The sequence below is a fragment of the Pseudophryne corroboree genome, chromosome 6, assembly GCF_028390025.1.
Source record: "Pseudophryne corroboree isolate aPseCor3 chromosome 6, aPseCor3.hap2, whole genome shotgun sequence".
In the NCBI taxonomy this organism is placed as follows: Eukaryota; Metazoa; Chordata; class Amphibia; order Anura; family Myobatrachidae; genus Pseudophryne; species Pseudophryne corroboree.
The window spans coordinates 167,296,561-167,307,899 of NC_086449.1; the positions used below are offsets into that span (position 1 = coordinate 167,296,561).

Consider the following 11,339-nt stretch of genomic DNA (forward strand, 5'->3'; position numbering starts at 1 on the left):
ACGCGTTTTGGCAAAACCTCCCTGAAAATTTTTTGTCGGATTCGGGTGTGTTTTGGATTCGGGTGTTTTTTTTTACAAAAACCCCTCAAAAACAGCTTAAATCATAGAATTTGGGGGTCATTTTGATCCCATAGTATTATTAACCTCAATAACCATAATTTCCACTCATTTCCAGTCTATTCTGAACACCTTACAATATTATTTTTAGTCCTAAAATTTGCACCAAGGTCGCTGGAATGCTAAGCTAAGCGACCCAAGTGGCCGATACAAACACCTGGCCCATCTAGAAGTGGCACTGCAGTGTCAGACAGGATGGCAGATTTAAAAAATAGTCCCCAAACAGCACATGATGCAAAGAAAAAAAGAGGTGCAATGAGGTAGCTGTGTGACTAAGCTAAGCGACACAAGTGGCCGACACAAACACCTGGCCCATCTAGGAGTGGCACTGCAGTGTCAGACAGGATGGCAGATTTAAAAAATAGTCCCCAAACAGCACATGATGCAAAGAAAAAAAGAGGTGCAATGAGGTAGCTGTGTGACTAAGCTAAGCGACCCAAGTGGCCGACACAAACACCTGGCCCATCTAGGAGTGGCACTGCAGTGTCAGGCAGGATGGCAGATTTAAAAAATAGTCCCCAAACAGCACATGATGCAAAGAAAAAAAGAGGTGCAATGAGGTAGCTGTGTGGCTAAGCTAAGCGACCCAAGTGGCCGACACAAACACTTGGCCCATCTAGGAGTGGCACTGCAGTTTTCTAGCGAGAGGATGAGTGCTTCCATCCTCATGTGAATCTGAACCACTAGCCATGAACATAGGCCAGGGCCTCAGCCGTTCCTTGCCACTCCGTGTCGTAAATGGCATATTGGCAAGTTTACGCTTCTCATCAGACGCTTTTAATTTTGATTTTTGGGTCATTTTACTGAACTTTTGTAGCATACTTGACAACACAGAGGTAGAGCAATGGACTACTGTACCGTACTGCTATATATATACTGGTGGTCACTGCAACATTCTGCACTGTCCCCTCCTACTATATACTGCGCACAACTAAAATGCAGCACAGGTATGGATGCATAGTATACTTGATGACACAGAGGTAGAGCAGTGGACTACTGTACCGTACTGCTATATATGTACTGGTGGTCACAGCAACATTCTGCACTGTCCCCTCCTACTATATACTGCGCACAACTAAAATGCAGCACAGGTATGGATGCATAGTCTACTTGACGACACAGAGGTAGAGCAGTGGACTACTGTACCGTACTGCTATATATATGCTGGTGGTCACAGCAACATTCTGCACTGTCCCCTCCTACTATATACTGCGCACAACTAAAATGCAGCACAGGTATGGATGCATAGTATACTTGACAACACAGATGTGGAGCAGTGGACTACTGTACCGTACTGCTATATATATACTGGTGGTCACAGCAACATTCTGCACTGTCCCCTCCTACTATATACTGCGCACAACTAAAATGCAGCACAGGTATGGATGCATAGTATACTTGACAACACAGAGGTAGAGCAGTGGACTTCTGTACCGTACTGCTATATATATATACTGGTGGTCACAGCAATATTCTGCACTGTCCCCTCCTACTATATACTGCGCACAACTAAAATGCATCACAGGTATGGATGCATAGTATACTTGACGACACAGAGGTAGAGCAGTGGACTACTGTACCGTACTGCTATATATATACTGGTGGTCACAGCAACATTTTGCACTGTCCTCCTACTATATACTACAATGCACAACAGATATGGAGCGTTTTTCAGGCAGAGAACATAGATATTTTCAGCACACTGAGCACAGATATTTGCAGCACACTGAGCACAGATATTTGCAGCACACTGAGCACAGATATTTGCAGCACACTGAACACAGAAACTGAGAGAAACTCTCGCTATCATCTCCAAAGCACGAGTGGAAAAGGGCGGCAACGCGCGGCTCCTTATATAGAATACGAATCTCGCGAGAATCCGACAGCGGGATGATGACGTTCGGGCGCGCTCGGGTTAACCGAGCAAGGCGGGAAGATTCGAGTCTGCCTCGGAACCGTGTAAAATGGGTGAAGTTCGGAGGGGTTCGGATCCCGAGGAACCGAACCCGCTCATCACTAATATATATATATATATATATATATAAATACAGCCATTGCCAAAAGTTTTGAGAATGACACGTGTCAGTTTTCACACAGTTTGTTGCTTTGCTGTTTTAAGACCTTTTTGTCAGATGTTACTATGGTAACTAAGGCTTTTATTGACAATTACGTTAAGTTTATGCAGAGTCAATATTTGCAGGGTTGACCCTTCTTTTTAAAGATATCTGCAATTCACCCTGGCATGCTGTCAAACAACTTCTAAGCCACATACTGACTGATGGCCACCCATTCTTGCCTAATCAATGCTTGGAGTTTATCAGAATTTGTGGGGTTTTGTTTGTCCACCCGCCTCTTGAGGATTGACCACAAGTTCTCAATGGGATTAAGGTCTGGGAAGTTTCCTGGCCATGGACCCAAAAGTTCAATGTTTTGTTCCCCGAGCCACTTAGTTATCACTTTTGCCCTATCGCAATGTGCTCCATAATGCTGACAAAGGCATTGTTCATCACCAACCTGTTCTTGGATGGTTGGGAGAAGTTGATCTTGGAGGATATTTTCGTACCATTCTTTATTCATGGCTGTGTTCTTAGGCAAAATTGTGAGTGAGCTCACTCCCTTGGCTGAGAAGCAAATCGACACATGAATGGTCTTAGGATGCTTTACTGTTGGCATGACACAGGACTGATGGTAGCACTTAACTTTCCTTCTCCAGACAAGTGTTTTTCCAGATTCCCCAAACAATCTGAAAGGGGAAGAAAAAGGTCTCTACTTAAGCACTTAAATCACTGCAGCTGTGCTTCTCCAGGTAAATTTAACACCACACCTTAATCAGTATTCATATACTCTATATGCATACCTCCCAACTGTCCCGATTTTCGCGGGACAGTCACGTTTTTTGGGGACTGTCCCGCTGTCCCACCCGCGGGCCGCAATGTCCCGCGGTGGGGGAGGGGGGTTGTTGGGAGGCTCATGCACTCGCTGCCCTGCTTAGCAGAGCAGCGGTAAATAGACGCTGTGCGCATGCGCACAGCAACTATTCACTGGAGTCAGAGGGAGAGGGGGCATGCCAGCGGCTCACAGAGCGCTGGGCATGCCCCCTCAGTGACGAAATTAGGGACATGAAGAGTTGGGAGGTATGTATATGGGAGATTTTTTTAAAGCGCTGTAAATGAATGTTCAATTCTTCTTAACAAAAAAATAAACTCAAAAGTATTTTACCCTTAGAGGATATGATGGATTGCGTTTGATACATCTCAGAAGTGTTTTTTTCTGTTTCTTTTGAAAAGCCATTATAGAAACAGATAAAGGAATAACTATATATTAAAAAAAACTTTTTTGAGTTATTTTCTAGTTAAGAAGTATTGAACATTTTTTCACTGCGCTTTTGAAAAATCTCCCATATATATGAAATCTGAAAGGGGACTCATCAGAGAAAATTACTTTACCCCAGTCCTCAGCAGTCCAATCACTGTACATTTTGCAGAATATCAGTCTGCCCCTGATGTTTTTACTAGTGAGAAGTAGCTTCTTTTCTGCCCTTCTTAACACCAGGCCATCCTACAAAAGTCTTCGCCTCACTGTGCGAGCAGATGCATTCACACCTGCCTGCTGCCATTCCTGAGCAAGCTCTGCACTGGTGGTGCCCCGATCCCGCAACTGAATCAACTTTAGGAGACGGTTTTGGCACTTGCTGTACATTCTTGGGCACCCTGAACTATTGAACCTCTCTCCTTGAAGTTCTTGATGATTTAATAAATGGTTGATTTAGGTGCAATCTTACTAGCAGCAATATCCTTGGCTGTGAAGCCCTTTTTGTACAAAGCAATGATGACTGCACGTGTTTCCTTGCAGGTAACCATGGTTAACAGAGGAAGAACAATGATTTCAAGCACCACCCTCCTTTTAAAGATGGGCATACACCATACAATTATCTGTCAGATAATCTGCCAGATCTGGCCGGTTGGAATGAAAATCTGATAATGGATGAGAGCAAATGACAATTGCCCATTGGCTCCAAAACACTGGAATTAATTTAACCAATTTGTATGAACGACAGTTTTTGTCCTTTTTCCAGTGTTTGGGAGTAAATGGTCGATTCTCATTTGCGCTCATCCATTACCAGATTTTCATTCCAACCAACCAGATCTGGCAGATTATCTGACAGATAATTGTATAGTGTATGCCCAGTTTTATTCTAACTCACAGGTTCTCAAACTCGGTCCTCAGGACCCCACACAGTGCATGTTTTGCAGGTCTCCTCACAGAATCACAAGTGAAATAATTAGTCCCACCTGTGAACCTTTTAAAATGGGTCAGTGAGTAATTAATACACCTGTGCACTTGCTGGGTTACCTGCAAAACATGCACCGTGCGGAGTCCTGAGTACCGAGTTTGAGAACCCCTGTTCTAACTCAATCAGCATGTCAGAGTGATCTCCAGTCTTGTCCTCGTCAACAATCTCACCTGTGTTAACGAGAGAATCACTGACTTGATGTCAGCTGGTTCTTTTGTGGCAGGGCTGAAATGCAGTGGAAAATTTGTTTTTGGGATTAAGTTTATTGTCATGGCAAAGAGGGACTTTGCAATTAATTGCAATTCATCTGCTCACTCCATACTTGCCTACCTGACCCTCTCCATGAGGGAGAACATGCTCTGTTCCTGGACTTTCCTGGTAATGTATGATTGCCATCACCTGTGGTGAAACACCTTTCTTATCAATTAACTAGCTCACCACAGGTGATGGCAATCATACATTACCAGGAAAGTCCAGGAACAGAGCGTTTTCTCCCTCATGGAGAGGGTCAGGTAGGCAAGTATGGATCACTCTTCATAACATTCTGGAGTTTGTGAAAATTAACATACCTCCCAACATGGCCCTCTCCAGGAGGGACAGAATGCTCTGCTCCTGGACTTCCCTTTTAATGTATGAGTACCATCACCTGTGCTGAGACATCTTTCTTATCCATTAGCCCAGGCATTCCCAACCACGGTCCTCAAGGCACACTAAGGGCTGTAACACACGCGCCAGCTTCTGCCAGCCGGGAAAAAGCCAATTGTAATAAACAGTGTGAGGGGTAGGGTCCTTTCACACTGCACGGCCCCGCTGGAAGGTCCGGCTGCCGGGCCGGGGCCGTGCCGTCTTTGAAGGCAGAGAACCGTGTGTGTGAATGAGAGCTTTCACACACAACGGGTTTTTTTCAAGCTGTGTCTGCTGCTGCGCATGCGCACAGCATTACACACGGCTCAAAGCCGTTGTCTGTGAAAGACTCTGCTGGATGGCAAAAAGCCGGACAAAGTTTGTCCGGCTTTTTGCCATCTGGGAAAAAACGGGTAGTATGTTACAACCCTAGCAGTGCAGGTTTTAGTGATATCCAGGCTTCAGCACAGGTGACCTAATTAGTTGCTCAGTTATTTTGATTTAACCATCTGTGCTGCAGCCTGGATATCACTAAAACCTGCACTGTTGGTGTGCCTTGAGGACCGTGGTTGGGAATGCCTGCATTAGCCTGTTCAAAACAGGTGCCAGCAATTATAAATTAAGAGAAAAGTCCAGGAGCAGAGCACTGTGCCCCTCTTGGAGAGGGTCATGTTGGGAGGTATGAATTAATCTTTGTGTCATTCTCAAAACCAGAGGTTCTCAAACTCGGTCCTCGGGGGCACACACAGTGCATGTTTTGCAGGTAACCCAGCAGGTGCACAGGTGTATTAATTACTCACTGACACATTTTAAAAGGTCCACAGGTGGAGCTAATTATTTCACTTGCGATTCTGTGAGGAGACCTGCAAAACATGCACCGTGTGTGCCCCCGAGGACCGAGTTTGAGAACCTCTGCTCAAAACTTTTGGCCATGGCTGTACACATACAATCCACTGCATTTACTATTCCCAGGAATGGAGTGCACACCTGCACTCATCAGACCCCCAGGCAGGGGTGCAGTGGGCTGTGGCCACATTTCTTAAGTCAGGCATTCCCAACCACGGTCCTCAAGGCACACCAACAGTGCAGGTTTTAGTGATATCCAGGCTGCTGCACAGATGGTTAAATCAAAATAACTGAGCTACTAATTAAGTCACCTGTGCTGAAGCCTGGATATCACTAAAACTTGCACTGTTAAGGGCCCTACACATTGGCCGATCCACCGCCGAGCTGCCCGACGGCGGATACGGCTGACGGGCGACCCGGCGGCGGCGGGAGGCAGTGATGGGGGGAGTGAAGTTTCTTCACTCCCCCCATCACCCGGCTCCGTAGCAGTGCAGGCAAATATGGACAAGATATATATATATATATATATATATATATATAAACAGCGCTAATAAAAACACATACAGGTGCTCTAAAATTTACCATACAATTTATTATTGCAGAAATTTGTTAAAACATCTGCATAGAATACATAGAACATGGGTCTTCAACCTGCGGCCCTCCAGCTGCTGTGAAACTACACATCCCAGCATGCACTGCCTCAGTTTTAGCATACCTTAATAGCAAAACTGTGGCAGGGCATGCTGGGATGTGTAGTTTCACAGCAGCTGGAGGGCCGCAGGTTGAAGACCCATGACATAGAACCACTTAAAGTAGGGCCTATTTGACAGTCTCTGGTCAGGTGTAATACGTGACTTACGCAAGGCACAGTAACAAGCCAGTGTGGGAAATAGGACAATTTATATATGCTGAAAGAGCCTTTTGGGTTAAATAATCCAGTCTTTTTGGTATAATTACCAATCCTGTGGATTTCTTTGGGTTTGTCCACTCTAGCGATGGTCCAAGTCAGGTTATGGGCTCCACCACAATCGCTCCGTCATTCATTTACATATAACTAGGTCGCAAGCGTTATCATCCGGGTGGCTGTGCAGCAGGGCTGAGCAGGTGACGTCGCTAGCGACCCTGGGTACCGCATATAGGGCATACACAGAGTGAATGATATGTCCGATATTTCATTCTGATTTGGCCTTAAATGACAATATCGCTCCAGTGTGTCCCCGGCTTAAAGGACGGAATGGAGCTGCTAAATATGCCCAGTGGCAGCAGATTTTCTACCAAGTCTACTGTGTGTGTCTGTGAATCTGAGTGCTCAATCATCGCACCAGAGAGAGACTCTAGTAAATGGCTCACCGTGATCATTGGGCCTGCATATGCCTGAAATACTTAATTGCATACAATAAACTGCACTTTGGGGCAGACTATAGCTTGTTACATGCTAATTATGCTTTCTTTATGGTCTGACGACATTTGTTCTAAAATCAAACCTTTGGAACCCCCTCTCCAGAAATACTGCATTTGCCCCTGTGATCAGTTCCTTCTAAAAAAACATACGGCTCGCAGCCCAAAACAAGTATAAGTGTAATCGTTTGTAAGAGATCATTAAAACCCTACTATTTCATTATGCACAGAAGATATATCAGATCACTTTATTTGCTGTTGCCAGTAACACAGCTCTAGCATGTAAATAGTTACAGTGCTTAGCTGGCTGCTGCAGCCAGCTAAGGGTGAGGGCTGAGCTATGATTGGCTCTCTGAGACAGCAAGAGCCAATCAGAGCTAGCAATGTGCTCTGTTGCCTAGCAGCAGCCTGGGAAAGGGAAGGGACCAGCAGTTCACGTCTGATACAGAAAGGGACACCGTCCAAAGAAGCCAAGATGACGGGTGCTGTGATGCAGTGAGCAACAGGCAGGAAGGAAGGAAGGAGCAAGGGGTGGCACAGCTGTCAGGATTTCTTCTAAACAGATAAACATCGGAACACCATCAACTCATTATTATTCGATGGTGGCAAACATCAGAAAGCCACCATCAAATGGTAAAAACACTACCATCACAAGAAAACACATTAGAGTTAGATGTCCATCCCTACTGCGGGGCCTGTGATTGGTGAAAGACCTGCAACATGTTCCAGAGACGGTTCCGCAGCCGCCTACGGCATCTCGCCACGATGTTGTACGTGCACACAAAGTGCTCCCTCTCAGAGAGGTTGATGAGAGCAATTTCTGGCATCGATCCTCTGCCCGGAGACACTGTGGCGTCTCTTATCCGCAAGGGAGCTAACGTAAACCGTCCTGGCTACTCCCAGATGCCGCTACACAGCGCCTGCGTGGAGTGTAACGCAGACTACGTGGAGCTGCTGCTGAGAAGCGGAGCTTGTGTACACTCTCTAGACGTGTATCAGCGCACGGCCCTGCACTGTGCAGCAGAGAAGGATGAGACCTGTGTTAAGATTCTCCTGGAGTACAGCGCTGACCCCAATGCCCCAGACGGGAATCAGGACACTCCCTTACACTGGGCTGCTTTTAAAAATAAGGTGGACTGTGTACAGGCGCTACTGGAAGGTGGCGCTAAGGTGAATGCCAGAGACCATAACCTGGACACCCCGCTGAGCTTAGCTGCTATGAAAGGCAACCTGGAGTCTGTGCGGTCGCTTCTGGAATACGGGGCACTGCCAGACACTATGAACCGCAAAGGTTACTCCCCAGCAGGGCAACTAGTAACTCTTCTGGGTCGTGGCCTGGCAGGGGAGAGGGAAGAGGAATGCCTTGCACTGCTGCACAGAGCTTGTGTGAAGATCCGGTTTAGAAGAGAGGGTGGGTTGCCTCACGATGCTGCTCGCGTTTCCCATCTGTGGCAGCGCCTTGCCAAACTCATGTCTGACCCCGGTACCTTGAAAGCTTTGGCAAGAAGAGTGGTGAGGGGCAGCCTTGGTGAATGTCTGTTGTCTCGGGTGGTGCCTGAGCTGCCTATTCCAAAAACTATACAGGGCTATGTTCTACTTGTAGAATAAGTACATTGGATTGTCATCGAACATACCTGATAGTTGGTGAATCCAGTGACTGGACATTGGTGCTTCATTCCTGACAGATGGCTGTCCGCCTCCGCAGTTTGTGAGATGCCTTAAGGAGGCAACCTGCAGCCTGGTATGGCCACCTGGATGACCACAGAGAAGGGAACCCAGTCTAAAATGAATGAAGTAACATTGGGGCAGATGTATTAAGCCTGACAAAGTGGAAGGTGATAACGCACCGGCCAATCAGCTCCTGACAAGTTACAGGCTGGGTTTGAAAAATGACAGGAGCTGACTGGTTGGAGTGTTATCACTGATAAAGCTGATTATTTACCTTAGAACACAAGCTATTTACTAATATCGTGAAGCCGTAATGGCCGCTGTCCCTCGTGCACATGCTACGCACTTCGTACGCTATTTGCGTACAAAGACCTCGCACGTGGTACGCAAGTTACGTACACACGCTGTGCTGTGAGTACGGGATACACACAGCGAGCGTACACACAGATAATAACCTTTTAAACCTTACACAGAGTATGCTTATACTGTAATTCTTAGTGTTGAGATACTACAATGATATAACACTGTTTAACCTTGGTCTGTAAGCTAGCTGTTTGAGCGATTGAGACGCTCCGATTACCCTCAGCAATGTAATAAACACACAATACCTTGCTAAGGTTCCAACACCTTTACTAACAATATTTAGCTAAGTAAAAGAGAAAAAAAACCGTTAACAGTTCATACACTACAGGCTAACATAAATATCTAACAGAATAACTAGACAGAAATATACACAACAGCGAACGATCGCAAACACAAATACATAGACTAAGAATGAATGGCTAACATTAAACGGGTAACAAAGTGGCCACAGAGAAACATACCATACGGGGAACACTCGCTAGCGCAACCGGATCCAGTCCTCCAATTATCAGAGATAAATGTTGATGAGAGAGAGTACTGGCCGGTCTGGGGACAGTGACCCTTATATACACAACATACAGTGTACTACAAAGGGCCCTACAATCTTATTGTTCATTGGACACAGGAATGTCTCCTCGCATCATAACAAAAGGCCATAGGTTAGTTTGAACAGGTGGGCTGTGACTATATCAAACTGCTCAGGTGGGAGGGAATCTCAGAATTCCCGCCGCATGGATAATGAACCGCAAATATAGTAAATGTCCAGAAACTACTAATAGACATAACTATACGCAGGAGCGATTAATCTTTACCTAACCAGCACCGGATTGTTTCTAATAAAATGTTCTTTAGTTAGGTACCAAACACCACTGCTCAAACCCTGTCTGACCCTTCGTATCATGCAAAGAGGAATCCCTCTGTCCAGCGACCAGTTACAATAAACAAACTTACAGTTATTATTAAGGGGAACATTACCTATAAAACATACTATTTGGATTTACTATGTAACATTTGAGTCGCCCGCTAGACGCACACAAACCCTACCGTAAATGCACATACCACGCGCTCGAGCGCATGGCCGAGGAAGCGCCATCACGCAGCTGCGAGTATCCGCACGCACGGGAGAGAATGTGCACGTGCAGCGGCACGCGCATGGGGTGGATATATGGCAACGTGTAGCATGATATTTTTCCGACTTTGACAGTTCACCCTTTGGCAGTCATCAATAACTGCCACTTCCTAAAACAGTTCAAAAAAGAAAAATATATGTCATCATGTAAATACCATTTTATGATTGGGTGAAGGGAGGAGAGGAGAAGGTGGGAAAAAGGTATGACCTAGTGAGATAGTAGAAGCATGTGTGTATGAATCCATGTTTGAGGGGTCATGTATCATCGCGCCGTACGTGTTTTAAATCAAGCTTCGAGGTATTGCGAAGTATACATTTGAATCCTTCTTATCCCTTATCAGGGATCTGTGGTTGGGCTGTCAAACTCTACCGAGCTCTTTTCGGCTTTTGGTTGCAACAAATGGGGAGCACATTTAGTTGATGATACATGAAGGGGGGGGACATGTGAATGCTGATATATGTGTCTATATTCCCTGTCGACTATGTGTGTCATTACCTGGAGGTTGTAGAGATGAAGATAAGAAACAATCGTTATAAATGCAGTCGTAAACTATGTGAGTTTAAATAAACAGTCGCTGATTGAGGTCTTGTCTGATGTCTTGTCTTGATGTACATGTTGTCTGATGTCTCTCGGTGCTTTTGCTATAAATATCGAGCAAAAGTTGTTCCATTGTCCATAAAGTTACAGTCTCTAAAGTATTGGGCTATCGTAAAAGTTAAAGTCACTAGGGATATTGGGGGCTTGTAGCATAGTTCATCAATGGTCTGTATAAAAGAGGTTGTCAAATTCTTCTTCCAAGCGGATGTCTTTGTACCTTGGAGGAAAACAAAGGAGAAACGGGTGAAAGAAACGGACCGTGGAATCACATTTTCATCACAACATTGTCTCTATCGTTGGGT

General features: G+C 45.5%; 1 protein-coding gene across 1 annotated transcript; it reads left to right on the top strand.

Moving 5' to 3' along the window:
- Positions 1-7,732: 7,732 nt before the first annotated feature.
- Positions 7,733-11,112, top strand: LOC134936825 (ankyrin repeat and SOCS box protein 8-like). The gene has a single exon (XM_063932095.1). It carries the CDS (start codon positions 8,000-8,002, stop codon positions 8,885-8,887), a length of 888 nt encoding a protein of 295 aa, XP_063788165.1. The 5' UTR covers positions 7,733-7,999; the 3' UTR covers positions 8,888-11,112.
- The last annotated feature ends 227 nt before the right edge of the window (positions 11,113-11,339 follow it).